The sequence below is a fragment of the Triturus cristatus genome, chromosome 5_1 (genome assembly GCF_964204655.1).
Source record: "Triturus cristatus chromosome 5_1, aTriCri1.1, whole genome shotgun sequence".
Taxonomy (NCBI): Eukaryota; Metazoa; Chordata; class Amphibia; order Caudata; family Salamandridae; genus Triturus; species Triturus cristatus.
The window spans coordinates 567,368,400-567,395,149 of record NC_140587.1 but is presented as its reverse complement, the minus strand read 5'-3'; the positions used below and the strand labels follow the sequence as shown (position 1 = coordinate 567,395,149).

Below are 26,750 nucleotides of genomic sequence, written 5' to 3'. Positions count from 1 at the left end.
CTGGGCGGGGAAAGGGGCGGGCACTGAAGGGGTTAAAAAAAAAACACTTTTGGATTGGCAAAAAAAAGAGGCATCTGTATCATTTTGGAAGCACACATGCATATGTCATCCCACAAACACGCATATACAAAATGACTTGGGGGCCGCATCATCACATCTTTTGTTTCTTCTCCTTTTGTTCATGCTATACAGCATCGGCATGACCTATTGACTTTGCCAATGCTTGATGCATTGCTGGTTCAACAGTCACAACATCTGTTCAAAAGCTCCTCATGGGCAGCAAAGGAAGGAGTTAGACTCCTTCGCAGTGCAACTTTATTTGATATGATATCTAAAAACACTATCACCAACCCAATTCTATCAGGTTACAATAGAGTGCACTTAAATCACAGGACATGTTTAATTATGTAGAAGGAATCAAGGCAGAAACATTGTAACTGATGGGACCTCCACCTCCATGTAATCAGCAGGCTAATAATAATATGTCATTAAACAGTAAAGTACCATGAGTCGCTAGTTATACTCTGTAATAGCGCATTAATGCTCCTGGTGACAGCGGAGCCCGTGGAGTGCTGAGAGGTAGTGGGAGAGAATGTGCATTTGAGTTGTTTTCAATAATGCAGATCTATAAAATATCCAACCCTGCTAAACTATCCGAATATATATTCCGAAAAAGTTCTGTATTATTATACAGTAGATGAGCAATGTTTATAATGTGCCTCATGTAATGTGCCCTTTCAGGGAAGCAACGCAAGACGTGGAAAGCAAACTCAAGTTATTCAAAGAGAGCCGCAGGAAAAAGAAAGAGAGAAAAGAGAAGAAACGACAGAAAAAGGGAGACGAATGCAGCCTACCTGGACTGACCTGTTTTACCCATGATAATAACCACTGGCAAACAGCACCTTTCTGGAACTGTGAGAATCTGTGTTTATTAACTGTTTATCTCTCGCTCTACCAATTTATTCCCTTTACCAGCCCGTCCTCTTTTCCAAGGACATAGCATATATGAGCTAAAGCCAAGTATTTCTATTTTTCATTTTAGCTCTTAGAAAGCGTCTTCTGAAAAATGCATTAGTAACAGATCCAATATACTGCCCACTGTACTGGTTACGAAGCCTCCTACTATACCAACATTAATTTGGAAAGAGGGTAGATAAATCATTATGCAAATGCTGGTTCAGTCCCACCTTGCACACAGACCATTCAAAAGTACATTGTGTTTTTACTTGACCACATTATGCTTTACGCTTTCATTGGCCCATATTGGCATAATGGAATTGTTCCTATGCGGACTGCTGCTGACCATGTGTCCCTCTGTGAATGAGGGTATATTTCAATGATAGGATTGTTTTTCCCCCTTCTTGGTACAGATGTCCTTATTGTGCACTTCCCTCACCACAGGAAAGGATGTGGGGAGAGAAGCTACTCTTTATATGAGTATACATTGTGGATTCCATCAACAGGCTATTGCAGAAACATGCCACTGTTGGTTGCACAGTTGCCCAGTAATTGTAACCCTTGAGAAACCTGGGATGGAGGGTCCTAGGGCAGTCAGAAGGTCCAACCCCCAATAGTAGCAACTTGGACCTTTTGCCTCTGATATCCTGGGCTCCCTGCACTGTAGAACCCCAAATTGGCAATCAAGTACCATTGTAGCATGGTAGTGAGGCAGAGCAGTTCAAGGTTTTCTCATGGGAGGTCGTATGGGCTGCTTATTCAGAACATTAGTAACGCTATGAACAGCACTTAATAAGCCACTTTCCAGTCACTGCTATTATTTTAAAAAAAAAAAACAAAAAAAAAAGCAAAATACTTTATTTCACACAAAACCTAAATGCTATGGTTCGGCTCAACCCTTATGAGTGTACAATTTCCCCAAAAGTCAGTATTCATGGGACTAAGTATGGGTATTAGCCGGCAGGTCATGAGTGTGTCGGGCTCATAAATAGTACTTACTAATTACTATGTGCAAAAAACAAATACCTACAGGCAGGCAGTTGGAAAAATGTCTGTAGAGACATCATCTTAAGGGCCTCACAAACTACAGGGAGCAAAACAAGGAAGGGCCACTAAGGTCAAATCACCACTGGCATGGAGGCCCCCTTTGCTAAAGACACCTGTAATGGTTTGCACACCAGCAGAACCTAACCCCTAGAACACAATACCCCTCTTTGTACCTAACACAAACTAGAGGTGTGCATTAATAAAAAGATAGGCTTACTTGTCAGTGTGTCACTATAAAAAACAAAGGGTACACCATAAGCCTTTCAAATCGTAAGGAGTTTCAGTTATGGAAAAAATTACAGATGGAGCCTAAAATATGTACTGAGTTTAACTCCTTATTTCCCTTAAAAATATTTTTGGGCCCATGAGACTTAAGGTGTCAATACAGAAAGTGCACTGGAGCTTGCATTGTAATTCCACTGCTGCTATCGGGTGGTTCCCCAAACTATTGAGATCATCTTCGTGGTGCCCCTACCCTTCTGGAGCACCCCCACGCAAGATCTGCTCATGGTTTATGGAGCAAATTGTATAGCCCGTAGCCCTTTGAGTCATCCATCGTGAGTTGGTAATTTTTTCCTTTTCATTTGTTTTTACAGTTTTCATTTTTAAAGCACCTGCCCATCTAACATTAAGCCGGTGCCACTTCCTCCTCTTAAGTACCTGAGCAGTCCACCTGCTCCGTGCAGGGTCTTTTGGGCCACACTGCCATGCTCCACTTAGCTGGTGAGTTCTTCACCCAGCACTCTCCAGAAGTGGCTGGGCAGGAAAGCATTATTTCTCTTGTTCTCCCGCTCTTCTGAACTCAGGATGTAGAGAGTGGGAGAAGTACACCGAGGATGCCCTCAATGACTTTCTCCCTGCTGGTGGCACACAGCCCTCCCCCTCTAACTTGGGGGAAATTTCATATCCAGAACACGGTGCTCTCAAGACCTCATTGACCCGTAGCTCACAGACTGCCCAGGACTTTTGCTACAATGATGCTATGGATTCCTTCACTTCTATAGATACCTCTATGCCACAGGTGCCCAAACGAATTCTTGCAAAATGCCACACACAAACAGCATGGCAAAATTATATTTGTGATCCATATGGGCCATTTGCACTGGGTTTGATTTATGATGCACCTGATGGTATGCTCCCGCCACCATTAGTGTTTATTTTAGACCTCCTGCCTCCACAATTATTACATTTTTTCCTGGAGCTTTAGTCAGACTGATCTCACACAGAAGCCTTAGTGGACTCCATTCATTCAAGGTCCCCAGGAAGTCCACCGTCAACTACCCCCAGAGGAGGTGAGTAAGGTACTGCTGCTCGCCCTTGAGACCACAATAGTCCAAAAAGTACAAATCCAGAGTTGTTCCACTCAAAAGAGGCATTCAGCTGCGAGACAGTTGGTCTTTCCTCCTCTGTGGTTCCCTCTTCTCTCATATTCTCTGCCGATGTGCATGGGTTTAAAAGTTGAGGTGGAGAGTTTTAAAAAGTGGCATCCCTACCCATTCCAGAGATCCTTCATCATCTCTCCATATCGGACTGGCATTTCCTGAGGTCAGCAACAGTCTGGCCCACCTCCTGTAAAGTATTCTTCAAGACATCCTTCCTTAACCTGGATCCTCCTCTAACTAACACTGCAAAACTGATTTCTTCCCTCCAAGACGTCAAAGGGAATCCCTGTTAGGACTGATGCCAGAGATCTGTCTGTTCCCGCTTTGTGCCTGCCAGGCTTGCCAGATTGTCAGCTGATCACCTATGCAAATTCCTCCCCAACTCTTGCTCTCCTGGGAGAAGGCCGTTCCGTCCCAAATGGGCCCATTGTTCAAGAAACCAGCTAGTCAGCAGAGTAATTAACATGGTCAAGAAGGTTATACCAAAACTCAAATCTCATTAGGGCCGGCACAGGGAAATATTACAAATGTCGAAGTAAATTAGAGGACGAATAGAAGTCAAAAATAATCTTCAAAATTTGTTTATTTCGGATTACAAATCCATCAAACGCATGCATCAAATCTAGCATTTCAATAAATACAATGTTCTCAGATTAAAAGGAATACAACTATAAGACAATAAAAACCTTTTAAAATTCTTGTAATAGTAGAGCCGGAGTTGCAGACACAATTACTAGCCAGTAACAAGTGAGGAACCCAATTCAGATGATAAGATGGGCCTCTAGGAAATTTGGACACCTAAAGAGGTTTTTTAAGCCACCATTCCTACACGATTACTTATTATCCAAGCAGCGTGTAGCCATACTGATCACTAGCACTTCTCTAGTGTCAGAGTTCAGGATCCTTAGGGCTGGCTGGAGAGACCTCGTGCCCAAGAGTTGGCACAGAGGTAGGATCCAGTTCTTACAGGCTTGCCTAAAAGCAGGGCAAAAGAAAACAAAGTAGAGTGTAGTGTCAAGACATTAAATACACATTGGGCAGGGATAGCTAAGGTTGCTAGAATTCCCCCATCTCTCTGTAAGTTCTGCCAAGGGGAGTGTTCCATAGTGAAACTTCAAGTAAAGCTGCCTAGGAGAGGAGCCTTGTATAGCATCTACTGAAGGTACGTAGCATGGAATGATCTTATGGTCTAAAAACACATCAGTTAGATTTCCTGGGGAGCACACCCTGATCTGCATACCCTAGAGGTTGTCCTTGCACCGATCTTTAATTAGCTGCCTTGATGTCTGGGTCGCTTCATCTGGTCTAGTCCACATGACTTCCAGGGCAAGAGCTTTAAACATTCTTTTTAGGTATGAGAGGCAAGGTATACTCAAGTGCCTAGGTTTACAAAGGAGTTCACCTAGGGGAAGTCTATAGGACTCCCGTACAGTTGTTGACTAAATCCTGTGCCAGAACAATTGGGGTCTTAGCTGGATTGTAAAGGGTATTGGGTAGAAGCCCATGTCCTGGAGTATTGTTGTACTTTAGGGGAGAATGAGAAGTTGTCTGGAAAAACGATTCTCTGCCACTGATAACTCCTTAGTACAAGAGTGGCCCCACAGTTCCGCATCATATATGGTAGTGCTTTTTTGCTTTAACTTTATAGAGTTTTGAGTGCAGACGTTCAGTTCCTAGATTTCTTCTTTTAGCCACCTTAAGGATTTTCCTCAACTCTTGTTGGCGTTTGAGTGCACTCTTACTGACCTCCATTTTTCAAACTACCAGAGTATTGTGTGTCGAATTTTAGGAGCAACATTATTTTCAAAATTTAGGGCCTCAGCCAAATCGTTAACATACAATGTTAATACTGTCGGAGCTAACACGCACCCCTGGTACACTCTCCTCGCTATCCCAAACGCATCAGAAAACTCCCTGTTCTTTCCATATCTCTTGCGGTGTTATTCCCATGTATCCTTTTAAGAATATCTACAATATTATCTCAAACTCCCATTCTATCCAGAACCTCCCACAGTGTCCCTCAGAGGAACCATATCAAATGCAGATTATAAATCAACGAAAATTACAAAGAGATTAACTTTTCCCAGCACTACTGTCTTCCAATATAAAGTCACAAATTTTAAAATTTGGTCAAGGGTGCTTGTTTTTAGCCTAAAGCACACCTGGAGAACAATGAGGATGTCATTTAATTGGACCCACACTATCCGTTTCCCTAGCACTTTCTGACAAAAGATCTTCTGAAGCCCGTCCAAAAGGCTAATGGGCATGTAATTCCCAAGCTCATCTCATGACCCTTTCTTGTATATTGGCACTATCTCGGCATTGCACCAGAATTTAGGTATGGGCCCCCTTTTAGTATGGCCTTTTTTAGAAGATTTAGGTAGGTTGTCCAACTTTCAGGCTCAGCAGCATAAAGTTCAGCCAGAATACAATCCAGTCCTGGAGCTTTCTTAGCAGTAATTAAGTCTAGGGCCCTATGGAAATCTATACTAAAGATCGCGAGGAGAGCAATATCAGCATAGTTAGTACATCCTAAACTGATGCAATCAGTCACCGCCGCCTTCTTTATATGCGGAATAAAGGTTTCCGAAATGATCCACCCACTTTTGTGGTTGAACACGGAATGCTACTTGCGGAAGTTGAAACATGACTGCCATGCGCTATTATGTTTTGAGGCCCCTGATTTGGCCCCATGGGTCAGATCTGCAACAAAAAACACCCCCCACTCTGCTTTAGCTTGTGTGAGTACTTCTTTGTATTTCATACAGGCCTCAGGTATATGATTCTGGTCTCTACCTTTCATCAGGGCTAAGAGGAGAGATTTAGCAGACCTGCACTAAGCATTGTACCATGGATTTGATTTGGAACGTTCCCTCCCACCACTCATCAGCTCATTGGTGAGCAGTGTGAGAAGTTGGCCTGGTATATGCTGTCCACTAGTTATAGTGGGCACCTTGTACCAGTCCAAACAACCCCTTATTGGTTATAAGTTAAAGACAGCCTTTATTGAAAGCTATCCTAGTGGTAGCTATGGAGAGCAGCCTTCAGGCTAAGTCTTGAAGGAATGTAAAGCAGCTTGTTTTACCAGTCTATAATCTCTTGAATGGCTAAATGAAAGACAATCACATCAGGTATATATATAAAATATATGTATTTATTTCTAAACACACCCTCCTAGTCTCTTTATGAGGCTAGAGGTCAAAACACATAAGATACACTTCAAATATGACAGTAATAAGCACAAATACACGTCAGGCCCAAGGGGCGAGCCAAACCATATACTAAAATAGTGGTATAAGAACCACGACTTAACTAGACACAAGGCATAGAGCCTGTAGAATCTCTGAGACCCCAAGGAACCACCCAAGGTAGTGACACAGGACCCACGGGGGCCGTGTGCAGTGTGAGAACACAGCCGCGAGCTCCCGTTAGCTTCTATGGGGAAAGTCGCGGTTACATTTTTAAAGATTAGGGACACTTAGAAATGAGTCCAGACCAAACCCTTTGGGACTTAGGAAGTTCTAGGGTCATCACCCACGGGAGTACCAGAGTACTCGTGTTACCTCACCCAGGGAAGCCGGGTGCATAGGTGTCAAATGGTGTTGGGTTGCATCGTCGATTTCAATGGGAGCTGGCGAAGAAGTGATGCTGCCGGGAAGATGCGAAGTGGCCGAAGAGATCCAAGCCTGGATCGAAGTCAAGAAGAACCTGAAAGCAGAGCGGACAGAGTCTGGGTCACTTGGCAGTGACCAGGAAGACGATAGGCGGATGCCCACCGAAGTTGGGTGATTTCAGGTGAAGGAGGTGAAGCTTGACTCTTCAGCCACGAGGACCAGGAGGCGTCGAGGAGGACCATGAGCTGGATTCGAGCTGTCCCACGAAGGATGTCGAGTGCTGCAGCGTCGGTGCCCGGATTGGACACAACAAGCCTTGGCAACAGCAACCCATGCAGAAAGGAGACAGATGCTTCGGTGCAGACCAGCAAGGTCTGAGGAACTCACCACTTGGTTGGGAGTCAGGGCACGTCTGGAGCAACCAGTGAAGCCCAAGGAAAATCAAAGTTACCCCCTCAGGGACCCACCAGTCGTCGGACCAGGGATCCAGAAGGGACCTCGAGAGGAAACACAAAATGGCGGCCCACGGGTCACTCGGGGTGACTAGGCTGACAATCTTCGGTGGATCTTCTACTCGCGGTGGGGGCTACAAGTAACCCCAAGCACGACTTCAAGAGACGTTGAGAAGTCAATGCACTTACAAAAGTGCACGGTGACCAGGAGTTCTGGTTCCACGCTACTCACAAGGGCTGCGGGTCTCAGCTTTGCTGGAGACTCGGGTCGGCGTCTGAAATGTCTGGAAATCCTCTTCCTGGGCTGCAAATACTTCAGAGTTTGGCGGGAGCTTCGGAAATGCAGACCGGTAAAATGCTTTGTTGGTGCCTGCCAAGCAAGGGAGTCACTCCTTGACCCCAAGGGAGATTTCTTCAGTGCTCTAGTCTTTAGTAGAGTGCCAAAGTTCCAGGATTCAGCTTCAGAGTTTCGTCCAGGGATATCCCAAGTTCTGGTTACAGAGGTTCCTTGCTTATACCCAAGGAAGTGGTTGGACTAGCTCTAGGGACCCACCTATGGGAGTGTTTGGAAAGAGGGGTGGCTACACCTATTTCCTTTGTCCAGTTTCGCGCCAGAGCAGGGGCTGGAAGCCCCTGAACCGGTTTGAGCTGGACTATGCACAGGGACACAAATGTGCCCCCAGTGCAGGACTTCAAAGCACTCAGAGAGTGCTCCCACCCAGCCCCAATACACATCATCCTGTCTGGGAGGTGGTTACACCTCCCTGTGACAGGAAACCTATTGTCCAGGCCTCCCCTGCCGGAGTTTCGGTCAGCAGCAGGAGGCCAGACCCATGTCTGTGGCTGCAACATCCATTTTGTGATGCCAGGGCTCTGTCAAGTTTCTACCGGGTATACCAGTACTGCCATGTCTCTCCCTCTAGAAGGGTGGGATCATACTCCCACACCAGTTACCGGTGTAGGGTATGATTCCAAGGTTTTTGACACCAAACACAACATGGTTCTGTGCAGCCAGTCCGAAGTTAGCATTAACCGTTTAAGATATAATGCACTTAAGAGTATATGGTCAGGCTGCACCACTGACGACCCCGGTGAAGAGATTCCGAAGGCTGCAGAGGGGCTCAGCTCATGCCTGGGCACCCTCTCACATATAACCAAGCACTCTGCCTTTAGGATTAAGGCATGCCATAGGAGTGACTGATAGGTGAGGTATAGTGAACCTATACCTCAGTAAGGGGTGCATGCACCACCTTACCCAGGCTGCAGTAGCAGACCTGTGGTGTCATTTTGGGTGGTTTCCCAAGGGTGGCATAATACATGCTTCAGCCCCTGGTAGGCCTCTGGGGTACCTATGCCCTGGGTACATAATATACCATATACTAGGGACTCACAAGGGTACCCCAGAATCTAATCTGGAGTGTACCTAAGGTACATGGAATCAATTTATAAGAGAAAGCAGATAGGCTGGGCACCTGAATAGCAGGTACCCAGCCCAACTAAGTCAAAAACCATCATATGTTTTAATTATTAAACTAGTGCCTGATTCTTCTTCCATTACTTGATTCATCTTCTCCATAGCATCATCCACCCTGGCATATACCTGCTTCAGGAGATCTGGACACTCTTCCACGATGGCTTTTTTATCGTTAGAATGGGCTATATTACCCAATTGGCTAGGTTTAATTACCATCTTTTCCGGGCCCACTAGCCCACTCAGGTGCAAAATCAGAGCATTGTGGTCGCTGTCTTCTCTTTTTTCAACTACCATGTCGGACAAGAATGGCCAAGAGTCCAAGGATAACAGTATATAGTCTATTCTACTTGAACAATTAGATCGATTTAAAGGTCATGGCACCACCATGATCAGATTGGGATCTCCCATTGCAAGCTCTCAGCCCAAATCTTAGTGTAGTACCCAACAGCTGGGGGGGGGCATGGTGGAGGTTCTCTTGGCTGGGAATGTGCTTAATTTTGGGACCTTCCATAGAGCATCTTCCCCGTCCGATAAGGATGTGTCACAGGCACCCAGGGATTCGTATTTCACATTAAAATCTCCGGCCATTATCAAAAATGCATCCGATTGTAAGGTACTTGGGAAGGTATCTGAGAGTGCTAAGGTTGGAGACTCCTTGTTCACACTCTGGGGCCTGTTCTACACTTTAAAAAGAAAGACTGAGTGTCTGGGGAGGGGGCTTGCAACCTCTTGGTGGTACAATGTGGCATACTTCTCACCGAAATCCCTAATCCCCCCCATAGGATGACATTGTGCCTGCATCAACGCTGGGCGATAAAAGTTGGAATAGCCACATCTAAAACACGGTTCAGGTGCCCAAGTTTCCTGGAAGGCGCACATTTCATGGTTATCAATAAAAGTGCCCCAATCTGGGCCATTAAATTTAAACTTTAAACCAGTTACCTTCCGTGAAAGAATGTACTATGAGTCTTCTGCAAAGGGTCTCAGGAGTGTGCTTGAAATTCTTTCTTAGGCATCACTATTGAGCAGGCCTGGAGGTCTGGGGTTAGTTTCTAGGTGCTGAGGGGTTCTGAAAAAGTTAGGTGATTGAATATAGAAGTGAGCTTCAGTCAGTCAATTTTCTTTAGTGGCAAAATGGGACGACCGTTAGCCATTTCACAATCTGCTGATATAGTGGGCGTTTGGCTTTGTTCCACATTGCCGGTCATATGGGGCACAAACTGCTGGCTATTTTCTTCAAGGGTGGGGCTTTCAGACTGACCAGCGTAGTACTCCTGAGGCCATTAACTGCTTTATCCATGGGGCAGTGGACCCTACTGCTTTGTGGTGGTGACTGGATGGCATTGGTTGGATTTTCGCTAATATGTGCATTTTGCCGGGGCCTTTCTAAACTGAATCAAGCAGTTTTGGGTAGGAAGTGATCGCGCTTCCATGGCTAGAAGGCCGTCCACAATAACCTGGTCCGTCACAGTCAACTTGATGTTATTGTGGATCCAAAGGTTGTTAGACAAGCATTCAGCAAGGATTATATCAGAGCGAATCAAGGATAGACAGTTGTGCTTATGATGAATCCAATGTACCACCTTGTTTAATAAAGATTCTGAAGTTTCCATTTGTCAAGGAGTTAGTCTAGGGACGACTGTCATATAGTTGACTTCTTCGTGCTGAGCTGTTGGAATTGCTGGCGGTGCTCTCTTTGGAGGTGCCTGTGGTGCCCGCATAGTGGGAAGCCGCGGCCCGTGCAGGTAAGAGCCGTCGGTCTGGCTAGGGGGTGGTTTCGACAGACAATGAGGAGGGGAAATTCATTATTTATTTAGTTTTTCCTCGTGGTCGTCTGTCGAATCCCCACCCCAACCCAGATCCACTGCTCTTACCTGCACGGGACGCGGCTTGTAGCGGGACCCAAACTAAGTATACACTTCTGTTGTTGAATACCAGTTTGGAGACCAGATTTGATGCTAGGGAGAGATATCCGTAAGATCAATTGGTTTGCGTTATTGTGTGTGCCCACAAGGTTGTGATTTTGTTGAGAGGGCTTAAAGCTTGTAATGGGATCCTTCCTTGGCTCACTTGATATTGGATATCAGAGCCTGTTACCTCACCGAAAAAGTCAACGGAGCTCCAAGTATCTGAGATTGGATGGAGATTAGACTGATTTGTCTTGTTTTGAAGGGCCGGGGTACCGGTGGAACCTTCGAAAGCCTGCTTCTCCAGAACTTGTACCAAACAGGGGCAACTACATGACTAACAATTCTGGTTATTTACTTTGGCCAATAGTCGTTCATCTAGCACGGCCTCATATTTGGCTATTTACTGCTGAGTGAGTCTAAGGGACTCATTTACCAGAACTCCTTTAAGCTATCCAGGTCTGCTGTATTAGATGCTAGACTTCCAGGTGAGGAGCCTTGGTCCTTGCCTTCGCCCGGCTCACCGACCTTCTATGCTGGGATGTTCTCACCCGGAGTTGAAAGGGGGTAAACCGGTTAGTGCAGATAACAATTGGAGTGCGGCTCTCCGTTATTTTGGGCCCACTTGGGTGATTCTCCAAGGGGGAGATCGCAGCAGACTGGGACGAGCAGCTTGAGTTGTTGGGATCCAGGAGAAGGTTGCGTTTAGTCAAAACAGTGCTAGTGGTTTTAGTTTTACTAGTGGGAGCCTTCCTACTGTCCGCCTTGAAATTGTGTGTAATATTGGGTTCGCCTCTCTTATCCTTGACTTGTTTTGGTTCATTGCCCATGATGCTCTACACCTTCTCTATCAGATAATCTATTGCATCAAGGGTGCAGTTGTCCATTTCATGGCATTTTGCACTCTTCGTTACATGGCCTTTTCCTGCAATCTGGTGCAAAATAATATTTTTGTTCGGTACCCAGGGAGATAGAGCTAAAACCATGTTATTCGTTTTTTGCATTGAGCCAATCTAAAATTATATTTTATGTAGTTTACCAAAAGTGTTCAGCACTAAACACCTGCACTTTAATCATAAAGAAAGGGGCAGTTTCATTTTGATATCCGTATCAAATTATATGGTCTGAGCAGGCTGAGACTAAATTATCTTGGACCCCAGCTGCAAAAGGGCTACCTGTGTGCGGATACCAGGCTGAGTCAAACAGGCTCCCTTGCTAGGTCTGCACAGCTGTGTACATATATTCACATGCATACAGCACAGGGCCTCTTTCCCCAGCTGCAGAGCAGCAGCTCTCATTTTATAATGAGGGCACTGATGGCTACAGCTCAGAAACAATTGTGACAGAAGCTTACAGTGGGTGAGACTCTGTTATGGGGCCTCACAGCAGATTAAACAACCAGGAGGTCCAAAATATTAAAAAGAGGGTCATTTTTAACAGTTCAAAGACCACTTCCTCACATACCACACTGACAGTCTTAACTTGATAGACAATGAGTTGATTTGAGGAGACACGTGATAGCTCTACAGTTTGAATTAGCTTGCAAATGTTTATGTGGGGGCTATTGAATCTCCATGAGCTGTTATCCTGGCACAAAACAATATGGATTATGAATACTGAATCTCGACAAGCCTCTTCATGGTCTTTACTGTATTCTATATAGCCTCAGCTTTTAATTTCTGCATTGTGTCCAGTGGCCTTGTATCTTAGTAACATGGCTTGATGAGATAATGTATCCTATAATGAAACTTTTTTTGTAGCCTGCAGGTTCTATATTTGAACCCCAGGTTTATCCACACTACCTCTCACCCTTCTGAGAGTGCTTATCTGTTTGGCAAGATGGATCAGCATGCTTAGTGTTCACTGCTGACATTTGGGGAGTTTGAATCCTGGCAAGGCCAAGTCAGCCTTTCATCCTTCAGAGAATAATACACTGTATACCAATACCTATGGTAATAGAACCTCAATTTGCGTACAGCACTTAGAAGCTACAAAACTATGAAGGGAAAGTGTTTATTATTGTCTTTGCTTTGTTGGATTTGACAGTAACACATATTATTAGCAGTCATAGAAAACATAACTTGTCAATTGTGCTTAATACATGCACTGATTGTTATTCGTGCTAATTAAATAAACCACACTTTCAAATGTTAATATTCTTTTCACCATCACTCAAAAGCTCTTAAAGGAAATTATTCTCTAAGCTATAATGTGATAAACGCAGGCATTATGAAGAATTAGTCAGCACAATTAGCTATTTAACGTTCATACATTCCCCAATCCAGTCATACTGTCTACACTAAACTTTTTGTTTAATTTTTCAAGTTGAAGTAATACTATGAGAAGGAAAAAAAAACATAAAAAAATAGATAATCCAATAAATGCCATCTAACCAGAAGATCTGCTTAATCTTTCTACTTTAAAGTTCTCAGGAACTTTCTTTTGTTTAGGGGAAGTCGATGTGCTGGTGCAGTAGACCTAAGTGACCCATATGCATGGCCTTCTTCTGCCTTTATTTTTTTTAATTGATTTATGGACGTGGTCCATATTAGAAGTACCACTAAATCAAGATTTATTTTTTGTATGTCTTCTAGTGGGGTCCTTCTGTGCTTGCACAAGCTCCAACAACAATACCTACTGGTGTTTGCGGACACTGAACGAGACTCACAACTTTCTTTTCTGTGAGTTTGCCACTGGATTCCTTGAGTACTTTGACATGAACATTGATCCCTATCAGGTATGTCTGCTCAACATTGTAATAATCTCAATAACCCAGTCAATTGATCATTAGACCAATGTTTGCAAGTACTCTTGTTTTCTGCTTTCCCCCGCCAGATGACGAACGGAGTACATATGGTAGAAAGGAGCATTTTGAATGAACTTCATGTACAGCTGATGGAATTAAGAAGTTGCCAAGGCCACAAGCAATGCAATTTAAGACCTAGAGGTCTTGAAATAGGTAACAATATGATTGATTGATTAATATGCAATTTGTTAAATGCGCTATTACCTGGGAATTGGGTGCCTTATGGCCAAGAGGGATTGATACACAGGTAGACAGTGTATAGGGAAGCAGATAGATTTTCAGAAATTTTCAGAATTACAATAGAAAGTTTGCAGAGAGGCGGATGGGAGAGAGTTCCAGGCTTCGAAAGTAATATAATCAAGTGCTTTGCCACCAAGTCTACCCTTATAGATTTTTGAACAAGTACCAAGTTTCCAGAGTAAGAGCAAAGACATCTGCCAGAACAATAGCTTTAAAAGTAGAACTGGATGCAGCATGGTTCTATCCGCAGTTAATGAGGAGTTTCGAGGCAAGAGGAGATCCTGGTTCTTTTGTACAGGCCAAGAATTGGGCAAGCTGCAGATGTTTGGATAGTTTAAAGACACTGTAGAAGGAAGTGCTAAAGCTCTAAACAGAGAGAGCTACAGTAGTCCGATATGGAATGATTAAGGGACTGTACTGCAGTTTTCATTATGTTAGAGGGATGAAAAGGCAGAAACTTCCTAGGCACTTTTAAGAACAGAAAGCAAGATGATGTCACTTTCTGAACCTGTCTGACAAAGAGTTTTGAGTCAGAAATGACCTGTAGATTGCTAACAGATTGAATTGGTGAAGGAGGCGGAGTGCAACTCTGAAGGCCACCAGTTAGGACTCCACATAGATGGGGTGCCAAAAAGCAGAATTTCTCTTTTCGATTAATATAGGAGAATAAAGTATGAATCCATCCAAGAGATGGCAAGATCTTGAATTCAATTTGGGAAGGGAGGTCACCATCTAATAGTACTATTGAGTATCATTAGCTTAAGCCGATACATCAAGTCCCAAGGGATGTATGAGGAGGCCTGTGTATTGTTTAAAAAGTGTGAGGCTGAGAGATGCAGCCTGCAGTACACCACAAGTGATCTCCAAATCAATAAAATAAAAGTATAACGCACACAGCTACTCTACAGAGTGTCACACTGCTAAAAGCTTGTCGACCATTGACCCAACAACTACATTAGAAGGCACTATTAAACAGCGAGATTTTTAGGCTCAACTTAAATCTTCATACTTAGTAGCAAGCAAGTAGAGAGGAAGGGCATTGCAGCCAGAAGCGGCCAGCACAGAAAAGGAGGTACCCCCTCCACCCATTTCTTCTTCTGAGTTTTAGGTTTCACCACCAGCAGCGCATCTTAGGAGCACAGAGTTCTAGCCAAATGGTAATCAATAAAGGCCTATTTCTGGGTATGGAGGTCCTAGGACACCACTACCACTGCGAGTCTGCCCACCATATTTTGAGTGTGGCAGACCGACCGCCACAGGACCACCGCATCCGACGGGATTCAGGTTCCAGCAGCGGTGGCGCATATTCCAAGTTGCATTTCCACCGTCCATTTCATGGTGGTGAGCCCGCTATGAAAAGGGTTGTGGAGATCCATCTAAGGGGCCCCTAACAAGGGCACTGCCACTTCTGGGCCTGGGGTTGCATAGGGGGCGGGGCACATGTTGTGCCCCCCTTTGGTTTGCACCCCCATTGCTGCACGGTGTGGCACTCATGACTTGGTGCATTCCACACTGTGCAGGAATGTGCTGCAGGCGCTGTCACGGCGGTGGTCTCCTGGTAAGGCTCTCGTATGAGCCTAACACAGGCGCCGCAGCACCGCCCGCCCGCCCTGGATTCAACTCAGAATCCGACTAGCAGTTTCACCACAGGCTTGGCTATCAGCCTACCAATGCAGCATTGATGGTGCTGCAGGAGGACTGCCAAACTCACAATAAGGCCCCAAGTCTTTTGGCCAGATATATAGGTCCTGATGTATAAAAAGCTCTGTGGGCCAACAGCAGTCCCGTCCGAATTGGGAGTCAATGCAATTCCTTAAGATGCGCGTGCATTGTATGTTTCCTCATAATATTTAATAAAAGCCGAGGTGTGGTGTTCTGTACCAACTGGAGTCTCTTAAGTTGGTACAATGGAAAACCCCAGTAAAGAGCATTGGCCTAATCCAGCTGCAAGGTTATGAAGGCGTGCACTATCACCTTCTGCCACGGGGGGAGCAGAAACAGAAATTTTCTCAAGGATCTGAGAAGTCCAAAACAGGTCCTCACCACACTGTTCACCTGGGAGTTGAAGGAGAATTTATTGTCAGACTTCACCCCAAGATGCCAAACTACTGTGTTGTAAGCGGGTGCGGGGGACCGAAAACCAGGACTTTTGTTTTCACTGGTGTTGCATGTGAGATTACTCCAGCTCATCCAGTGGAATACTGCTGACAGACATGCTTCAGATCTATTCTGGACGGTAGAAATTTTACCGTCCTAGGTTAAAAGTATTTGTGTGTTGTCCACATATGAAACAAGCTGGACTCCAAAAGATTCTACCAGGACTGCCTACTACGACGTATACACATTAAACAATGTTGGACTTAATGCAGAGCCCTGGGGAACACCGAATTATAATGGTTTGGAGTCAGAAGAAAATGGTGGCATCCAAACTTATTGGCATCTGCTTGGAATTTAACTAGGCGGAAGTGGCCCCACCTATCCCAATATTCCACAAATGTTGTAACAGCATAGGATGGGAAACCGTATCAAACACCACGGATAGATCTAATCACATAGGGCAACTTGTTTGCCATTGTCCACAGCCAGTTTGATAGCATCTAGAGACTTCTACTAGACTAGTATCTGTGCTGTGTCCTGGCTGATAGCCTGATTGTGAAGGATGCAGAAACTGATTTGAGTCCAAGTAGCTAAACAGTTGGACATTGATTAATTTCTCGAGAATCTTTGAACAAACCGGCAACAAAGAAATATAACTAGATTTGGCTAGAACAGGTTTGCCAAAGGTATTTTTTTGTGTTTTTAGCAGCGGGATCAGCTTGACCTTCTACCAACAGCTGGGGACAACAGACTGATGCAAAGCGTCATTAAAAGAGAATGCAAAATAGGATCTGTTGAAAAGATGTTTAAAAAGGGGGTATCATGACCACTTGTGACTGGTTTCAAGTAAGAGTATTTTCCAGTCCAGAGCCCAACCTTCTACTCTGGATGGATGCAATCTTTGTAGAAGGATGTGGTGGGAGACTGTGACAAAGGCCACAGAGGCTCTCCTCTATCCAGGCACATGGGGAGTTAATCAGAATCTGCTGATAGAACTGTTTTGGTTCCACTCTGCAATCTAAAACTGGGCTGATGGGAGTTAAAACAAGAGGTTAGTGCACCGACTCAGAAGGGGGGGTTTGGACGATGCTGCCCTGGACTGGATGGTTTCTTATCTGCATGGCCGAAGCTTTCAATGTCACAATCTGCGTGTACTTCCAAACCCATTACTTTAGCGCAGGGGGTGCCGCAGGGCTCAATCTCGAGCCCTACCCTTTTTTATCTATACGTTGCCCCCTTAGCTGGGATTGTATAAAAACATGGTGTCACAATAGTGTCATACGCAGATAACACGCAGCTAGTGGTCACCCTGGCTCCGAATTCGGTATCAGCGGCCAACAGCTTTGCAGACTGTTTAAAAGATCTGGCCGTGTGGATGACAGACAATTGCCTGAGATTAAATGGTAACAAGACAGAAATACTGATAGTAGGGAACTCTCCATCCATTTGGTCTTCGGCCTGGTGGCCAACAATCCTAGGCCCGGTCCCCACCTACAAGACTGAGGTAAAGAACTTGGGAGTATGGATAGACTCCAAACTTTCCTTTGAGACTCAGATCAAGGGAGTTGCAGGCAGGTGTTCTGGAATCCTTAACACTCTAAGGAAAACCCTAGACATTTAACCTATGTCAGCTAGGAAAACCCTGACCCATGTTCTTGTCACAGCAAGACTAGACTACGGAAATGTGATGTATCTAGGTGCAACCAAAGAGGGACTCCAGAAGTTGCAAAGTATCCAGAATGCAGCAGCTCGCCTGGTTTTGAACTTGCCGAGACGGGCATCCACTAAGAAAGCACTGGATGCATTACACTGGCTGCCCATTCAGAAACAAATTACATTCAAGGCACTATGTTTCTGCCACCGTATCTTGCAGGACAAAGGCCCAATATACCTGTGGGATCTTATGACCCCCTACAACACAGAACAGCATCTTAGATCCACTGGGACCCACCTGGTGAAAGTCCCAAGGATAAAGAAAGCACGAATGGGGGCGTGCTAGTTTGGCTACCTGGCAGCAAAAAGCTGGAACTCCCTACCCTTGTCCCGCCGTGAGGAACCATCAGAGTCTCTTCCGCAAAAATATTAAAAACACGGCTCTTTACGCTATAGGTAGTTTGAGCGTCCCTTGTTTTCAGATGTGCTGATTCCCAGAGTTGTCAGTTACAACAAATAGCGCGGGGACACACCAGTGGGTGTAATCAGGTGCTCTATAAATGCAGAAATAAATAAATAAAGGTGGATTCTAGGTGAGCAGAAAGGTGGGATTTCTGTTGACCCAGTCTCCATCAATCTTTGCAGTTAAAGTGAGGATTGAGAAGGGCCTGTACTTAGATATGGGCTTATACTTTGATGTACTGAAAATTGCATCATCTATCTGGTGTTTGTAATCCATCCTTGAGAATGTCAGCATTACTTATGTGGTCAAGAAAGAGTTTGCTAAGTTCTATAAGTAAATACCCAACATGTTTGATGCATCTGTGTCTGAATAGATAATTATGTGGTGTATGAGCTTGGGAGTGTGAAGAGGCAGCTTTGACTTCAACAGAGACAAAACCTGCCTTTGGCTTTAGAGCACGCACCAATAATGGAGAGAGATACTGAATGTCTGACCCCTGGTAATTTCAGAAAATAGTTTTCTTGTTACATACAACACACTGGTCTCCTTAGTCACTTACAAAACCTTTTGATACCTTGCTCCCCAATCTCCAAAAATGTAGCATGTTTATACTTTAATTGATACAATTGAATAACAAAGCTCTATGTGAAATGGGTTCAAATCTTGTATATAAAAGAAAGTAGTAATTTTGTGTTAGATCGAACAGCTGTTTTCAAAGATTATTTTTTTCCAAACTGTGTTATGCCTGTAAATTTGTGTAGGCAGGTCTCTGCCTTAAAAGCAAAGGCAGATGTGAAAGTGCTAGCCTGTTTAAACAACATTGTTGTCTTGTGCTTGATAAGTGCGGTTCAGTTATCTCATGTGTAGGCACTCCATCACCAGCTCTTATTAGCAGGCTTAAAGGTTCAGGGTTATGTATAGTAATATAGTAATTAATAACAGGTAGTCAAGTGCATGTTGCCATTTATGTTTAAGAAGTTGAACTCCAGCGTGTCAGGCAGCTATTGACTGGTGCTTAATACTTGAATGAATGACTTTCTGGAATCATGTGTACCTTATTCATACTTCTGCATCCTTGGGGATTCCCAAAGTCCCAAAAAAGGATGACTGGACATGCATGGAAAATATAGGTTTCAATTTAGTCTCCTAATCGTCTGTGCATGTGTATGTGTTGCTATTTATATATCTTGAACCTAGCTGAGACGCAACGGAGCACTTTACATTAGACTAGGTTTTAGGAGACTATCATAGATTGTGTACATCAGGTGGGGATTACGTGAATACATTTTACACAAACTTAGGCACAGGAAGATTACATAATTTGCCCAGAATCACACCATGTTGAGTCTAGCACAGAGGCCAGGATTTGAACCTGAGTCCCAACCTTCCAAAGGTAGCCACTCTAGTCATTAGGCCACATCTTCTCCCTATGGATTTTCTGTATGCCACTGAATTTCCTGCAGTCTGCCTTCCACCCTCATGAAACGTCGAGGTATACTTTTTACTTTCCTTGCCTCGAAAGGGACTAACTCCTGCTCCTCTGAAGAGTAAATCTGAGTGGAAATGGGCCTGCAAATCGTTTGTAATTACTCGCAACCCTGTGTATTATTGAGGGTTCACAAATGGTTGGCTGCGCAATTACTCAGGAGTACACCCTCTCGTTCTCCTAGCTGTAGATAGAGGCAATGAGCCATCTGTAAAACACTGGAGAGCCTGAGAACTTTATCAGGTACCTTGCTGGCTGAGCACCAGGCCGGCCTTGCGTTTGGAGGCCCCAGTAGAACCGAACTCTACTGCAGGAAGAAAGGATGATGTAAGAGCACATGGTCACAGTGCTATTCTTTGATTGGCTCTCTGGTCTTGGGGAATGCATGAGTGGAACTTTAAAGTTCATAAGTGAGCGGGCCTTTGCTCGTGGTCTGTACGTGATATGTGCATAGGGTTCACACAAGACTAGGGTGCGCACTTGCATCATTTAAACAATGAGAGTCTTGAAGATATTGGTGAAAAGGCAAATCAAGAGTAGTAGTTTTATTAGTCCAGCTGGCTTCCATGGTGCGTCCCGTGTTTTTGTATGGGCCTCTGTTTGGCCTTTCCCTTTTTGGCAACATAGCTTGCTGTCCTGCAGGGAACTAAAAGGAGACAGTCCGTTTTAAATAGTGCTCCTTTCTGCATGATTAGTCAAGAAAAACAGAATTGGAGACCACATATTTGTGCTTTTTATATTTTTTCCTTCATGTCTTTTCAACATTCACAGCTATCGTTGGCTATAATAGTACCATTGGCACCAGGTCGGTGGTGGGGACATTAGGTGTTTCTGAAGCGTGCCTTGAAGCATGTGAAGTAATGTCCTTTGATAACGATGAATTCTGTGCTATTGGCATTTTTAATACTACTCTGTGCTGTTTGGAACAGGTCAACAGCTTTTCTCACTCGCAGTTGCACTCTAGGTTTCACCTATTGATTAATGTTATTAGGTTTTTTACTGCTGTATTGAATACTTGTATGGTAAATCAAGGATAATGGTGGAGAGAGGTATAGACGGAGGAGTGACTGTTGTAAGCCGCTGGTGAAAGTTCCTCAACATCCAGATTTAGTTTAATACACAATGTTGAAAGCATCATGTTCATACAAAGAAAGGGGTGCCTTCCTCATTGTTCCAGAGAGATCTATTTCACATGTTATCTGGACCAGAGAAAGCAATTGTTTAAAAAGTATTTGCTGCTTTTATAGCGCTCCTAGATCTTCGCATGTGTCCAGATATCCGTTTCACAATTGTAATTTTTTCTTTTCATACTATAAGATTTTTCTTCTACTGGCAAATTAAACTGGTTTTCTTGTTTTAATTTTTTTTTTATAATACTTTTTTTAGTTTTACCTGTTTTTTATGCCCACCTTCGTGCTTGGACGACTTCCTGAAAACTATGACTGTATTCCTACTCTGACTGTGCACGTAAGGACTGCTTTAGAAAGTGGTGGTAGCGTACAACACTGCAAAAAGGGATGCTGATGCAAGTTCTTCCTTATGTGTAACTCTCTGGGGAGAATGTTCTACCTACGGATTACCCTCATCATGCAACAGCATTTTAATGGTAATTCTTGCGACAGATAATCATTAAGTGATACTTACTTTAAAGGGAACTCTGTACCAAATTCTTTACTGAGGATTGCACCTTACCACCCTTTACTAAATCCGGTACACAGTGGTGTAAATGTCTTTATTGGACTATAGGTGCTGTGCATGGAAAAACATACATTGTGAAAGGTATAGCATTCTAAACATTAACACGCGTTACTCTTGTATTTTCATGTATCAGGAATTAAAGATGGAGGAAGCTATGATCTGCACAGGTATCCACACTTTTTTATTATGCTGAACAGCTTCTTCTCAAATAATTGCATGATCAAGATCATTTCAACTAATGTGTGTATCGTGCCATTTTGCACACAGCGTATCTTTTGGTGCATGCCAACGCTAACATCATCTACTTGGTCTCTGGTCTCAGATCTGCCATTTTGCATTTAATTCTGCTCATCCTCACAGCAAAACCTCATCAAGGCACTTCTTTTTCTTCTCATCCTGTCTCTTGTGCTTGTTCTGAATGCTTTACGCTGGAACTCAGTTTAAATTATGTGAAATGAAGCCCGGTGTTGTCATGTATTTCCATTGCTATACCAACTCTAACCATATAGACTAACATGACGGGACCAGAACGTATATGTGTGTTTGTATCCACAGTATTATATGAGCCCAGACATTGGTTAATTTAATTAATTTTTTACATTAATTTCAAATGGGTTGTTGTCTCGGGTGCTGCCCTAACTCGGTAGTTTATTTTTCATTTTAAAATCTTTTGTGCAATAGTTACCTTATTTATTTAATATTTGGTTTTGGTGTTTTCTCTAGCACCACACACATCACCTAGGGGTCACTGGAAATGCTTTGCTACACACACCTGTGCACACCTTTGATAGACACTTGACGGTTGATATTCTTTTCGGATTTCGCGTGGTTAGTCCATACATGTAAGTTTACATTTTTTGCAGCGTGAATCTTTCTGGATTCACTATGCTGTGCATTATTCCGCGATCTTGTGGTTGGGTCCGGATTCGTAGTCTTTTCTTTGTTTTTTTTTTTTTGTAGCCCAGGTGGGCGTCGACGTCCACCATTTGGTGCACCTCTCGTGACGTCGTCGTGCTTCCTGCGGAAGTCCCACCTTTGGGGCGCCATCTTCAGATTCTTTTTTCCGCCGTTGGGTCTGGATCGTCATCGGGAAGCTCCAGAAATTCACTCGGAGGAAGAAGGAAGAAAAGCGAGTTTCATCGATAGAATCAAGAGAAGACATCAGGAATAGAACAGATTTCATCAGGAGCGCGAAGAAAGAGGACCAGCGAACCTTTTTTCTTCGACAGCCTTGGAGAATGCACGCTCAGAGACCCTGAGCGAAATGGACAAGACGCCATTCAAGTTCTGCCCAAACTGCCACCACAAGTTCGCGCAGAAAGACCAGCATCCGGTCTGCAACCTCTGCCTACCGGTGGATCACCGGAGTATCGACTGCAACGCCTGCTCAGCCTTCGCGCCGAAGACACTCAGAGTGAGAGAGAGGCAGAGAAGAGCCAACGCCAACATGGATGGCAAAGGGAAACCCCCGACACTCTACGAGCTGGGCCTCGACACGGACGACGAGGACAACGTCGCCGAGACAGCCGAAAACTTCACGGTCGTAGAGACCGACAAGAAAAAAGAAGACGAGGTAAGAGAATCGTCGAGCGCAAATCAAAAGACACCTCGAAAACACGAGGGTGACTCGAGAAAAACTGAGTCAAGGTCCACGAAGGGAACCCCGGCGCCGAAAACTTCGACGTCCAAAGGGGGAACTTCGGACAAAAGGCCCAGCGGATCCTTACAAAAGGACTCCCTGGGGCAGAAAGACGCCGAAAGGCAAGGGTCGTCGAAATCGTCCCATGAAACTGGCCGATCGACGCAGAAAGAACGTTCGACGTCGACGCAAGTTTCATCGAAGAGACCCGCGGTCGACGCCGAAAGCATCTCCGAAATGGAGAAAAAGAAGAGGCGGCTCGAGGCCGAAATGGAGAACATCCTTCAAAGGAAGAAGGAGTTCGACGCCAGGATGAAGGAATTCAAGATTCCAACGGTTTCATCGGCGGACGTCGTCGAGGTCGAAGGCGAGTTCGACGCCGAAGGGCTGACAAGGGATCTCGAGGAAGAAGAGGAGCCCTATTATGAGGAAGAAGCCGAGGAAGAAGACCAACAGTCGTTCTACGAATCGGCGGCATCTACCAGCAACGACGTCGAATGGCACGATCTCGACACCGAAAACCCTGAGGAGGCCGTGGACACGTACCCCTCGAGGCCTTCGCCACCCGACGACATCGGGGTATACAATATGGTGGTGAAGAGCGCAGCAATGGCCTTCGGCGTCAAACTCGACGAGGAGAGGCCGAAAGCCGATTTTCTCGTCGAAACACTGCTCCCCATCCAGACTAGGAGTCAGTTCCTCCCCATGCTACAAAGCGTGATGAACCAGGGGAGAGAAGCCTTCAAGGAGCCTGCCACCTGCCGGTCGATCACGCCAAGGACAGAGAAGAAATATAAGCACTCCTCCCTGGACCCACCTTACATCAAGGGTAGCGTCACCGCAGACTCCATCATAGCCTCCACGGCCAGGAGAAGGGCCAACGTTCCAGCAACTTCGGGCCCACCTCCGGATAAGGAGAGCAGGAGGATCGACCTCACAGGCAGAAAGGTCGAGAGGAACGCCGCAATGCACTGGCGCATGGCGAATTCGAATGCACTCCTCAATAGACACCAATACCAACACTGGGATGAGATGGGGGAGCTAGTAAAGCACCTCCCCGAAGAATACCGCCAGAGAGCCTCTCACCTGGTGGATGTAAATGTATAGGTATTTATATAGCGCCGATCACCACTACGGGTATCTCAGCGCTGTACTCATACCGCTGAAGGAACCCTTCCTGGCTTTCCATGTGAGGTGTCCACTCCTGGGCACCCCCATGGTGAGGCCAGGCATCCCAGCGCTGTTGGGGCCGTTGTGGAGATTAAGCAAGCTATTGCCCAGAGTTGCAGCGTGGGACTCTAGATTAAAATAGGCACTGAGGCGAGAATATCCGGTCCGCGGAATTTATAGTCCGAGACCCTGCCGCGACGGGAATCGAACCCTGGTCCCGGACCAGTGCTCTGCATCGAGGTCTGCCGCTCTAACCATTGAGCCACACTTCTCCATGAAGGCAAGAACATCGCCAACTCCTGTATAAAGATGGCATTGGATGGGGCAGAGACTTCAGCAAGACTCATGGCCATAGGGGTCACAGAGAGGAGGCATGCATGGCTAAGAATCTCGGGATTCAAACCGGAAGTGCAGAACAACATCCTTGGCACCCCCTTCAACGGAGAGACACTGTTCGGAGCAACGGTGGACGAAAAGCTCACCCAGCTCAAGAAGGAAAACGAGACAGCGAGGTCCATGGGGGCCCTACAGCTGAGGGGAATGAGACGAGGAAATCCCTCGAGGAGACCCTACGGTAGGGGTGGAAGCCAACAGGGGACGTCGCACCAGGCGTTCCAGCAAGGTCAGCAGGGCGAAGGTCACGGACAAAGTCAGCAGAAGCAAAACTGGCAATATCAACCTCGGGGCCAGTCCTTTCGCGGGAGAGGGAACGGACGTGGCCAAAGGAGGAGAGGGGGCGATCAGCCCTCCTCGAAGTGACTCAGCACGCAAGAAGACGCCTACCCTCGTAAGGTCCCCAAGGGTGAGGCGCAAAAAAGTGTCATCAGGGGGAAGAGAAGATTCAAGAGCCTACGAGCATACATCACCAGTAGGCGGAAGGCTGAGGTTCTACCTTCAGGAGTGGCGGCGTATAACCACAGACAAGTGGATACGGAACATCGTGCAGTACGGATACTGCGTAGACTTGGAGAAAAGACCTCCAAACAGGAAGCCGAAGGGAAGGCAGAGATCGGCCCAAGAACTGGCAATACTCAGAGAAGAAACGCGGAAACTCCTACAAAAGGGAGCCATAGAGACGGTGCCGTTCAGGGAACGCAACAAAGGGGTCTACTCAAACTACTTCGTGGTGCCGAAGGTAGACGGAGACCTCAGACCCATACTGGACCTCCGTTACCTAAACAAGTTCATCAGAACGCAAAGGTTCAAAATGACTTCACTGCAGGAGGTACTGCCACAGATAAGAGAAGGGGACTTCATGGTCACCGTGGACCTCAAGGATGCCTACCTTCCCATCCCAATAAACAGAAGGCACAAGGGCCTTCTAAGATTCAACATCGAACAGGAACACTACCAGTTCACAACCCTGGCCTTCGGATTAAAATCTGCGCCAAGGGTCTTTACGAAATGCCTGTCGGCGGTAGCGGCACACCTACGAAAGCAGGGAATACACGTGTACCCCTACTTGGACGACTGGCTGGTCAAGGCAAACTCACGCGAGAAGTGCGAGAGGCACGCAAAACGCGTAACGGACACCCTCACAAATCTGGGATTTTCCATCCACTGGGGAAAATCATCGCTGGAACCGGAACAGGTAAAGATTTTCCTGGGGGCAAAGATCAACTCCCTCAACAGTACAGTAGTGCCCAGCGACAGGAGGACAGATGCTCTACTGAAGGAGACGCAGCTCTACCAGAAGGGGCGAGCTCTGACAGTGAGGGCGGTGAGCAAGATGATGGGGATGATGGCGTCCTGTATCCAGCTGGTGCCGAATGTACGCCTGCACATGAGACCATTCCAGGAATGGCTGCAACAGCAATGGTCACAAGCAAACGGAAGTTGGGAGGATCTAGTGGTTGTTACGCACGCAGTGCAGGAGGAGATAACTTGGTGGAACAGAGACAACATAACAACGGGGAGAAGCCTGACACCACCAAGCCCAACAATGACCATTACCACGGACGCATCGCAGAAGGGATGGGGAGCGCACATGGACAACCTCAGAGTGAGGGGTCTATGGGCTCCAGCAGACGCGGTCCGCCACATCAACTACCTCGAGTTGAAAACGATACTGTTAGCCCTGAAGGCATTCCAGAGGCACCTGTTCGGCCAGAGGGTGTTGGTACAGACAGACAACACCACGGCGATGTTCTACATCAACAAACAAGGGGGGACACAGTCGTTTCCCCTCTCATCCCTAGCTCAGGAGATTTGGAGATGGGCCATACCTCTCAAAATAGATCTACTGGCAATTCACCTACCAGGGAAGGACAATGTGGAGGCAGACTGGCTAAGCAGACAGACCTCAGCATCACACGAGTGGGAGCTCAATGGCCAGGAAACGGAGAAAATCTTCCAGAGATGGGGGACTCCCACAATAGACCTATTTGCAACACGCCACAATGCAAAATGCCGAAGCTTCGCGTCCAGGCAACCAGATCAGCAATCCAAGGGAAATGCCCTATGGATAAGCTGGTGGAGGACATTTGCCTACGCCTTTCCACCGATACCCCTGTTGCACAGAGTGCTCGACAAGTGCAGAACCAGCAACATGACTCTGATCCTGGTGGCTCCACAGTGGGCGAGGCAGACATGGTTCTCACAGATTCAAGAAATGGCGCAAGGCAAACCGTACAGGTTCGAGAGGAGAAAAGACCTGCTCTCAATG

The 26,750-nt window shown here is 45.7% G+C and overlaps 1 protein-coding gene across 5 annotated transcripts in view; it reads left to right on the top strand.

The window, feature by feature from the left end:
• The window catches only part of SULF1 (sulfatase 1), a 285,427-nt gene that overhangs the window by 240,410 nt on the left and 18,267 nt on the right, over positions 1 to 26,750 (top strand). For all 5 annotated transcript variants that reach the window (XM_085605482.1, XM_085605483.1, XM_085605484.1 and 2 more), the window contains 3 exons: positions 742 to 914; positions 13,428 to 13,570; positions 13,669 to 13,792. In XM_085605482.1, coding sequence (XP_085461608.1) covers positions 742 to 914; positions 13,428 to 13,570; positions 13,669 to 13,792 — 440 coding nt within the window. The remainder of the gene's footprint in view (positions 1 to 741; positions 915 to 13,427; positions 13,571 to 13,668; positions 13,793 to 26,750) is intronic.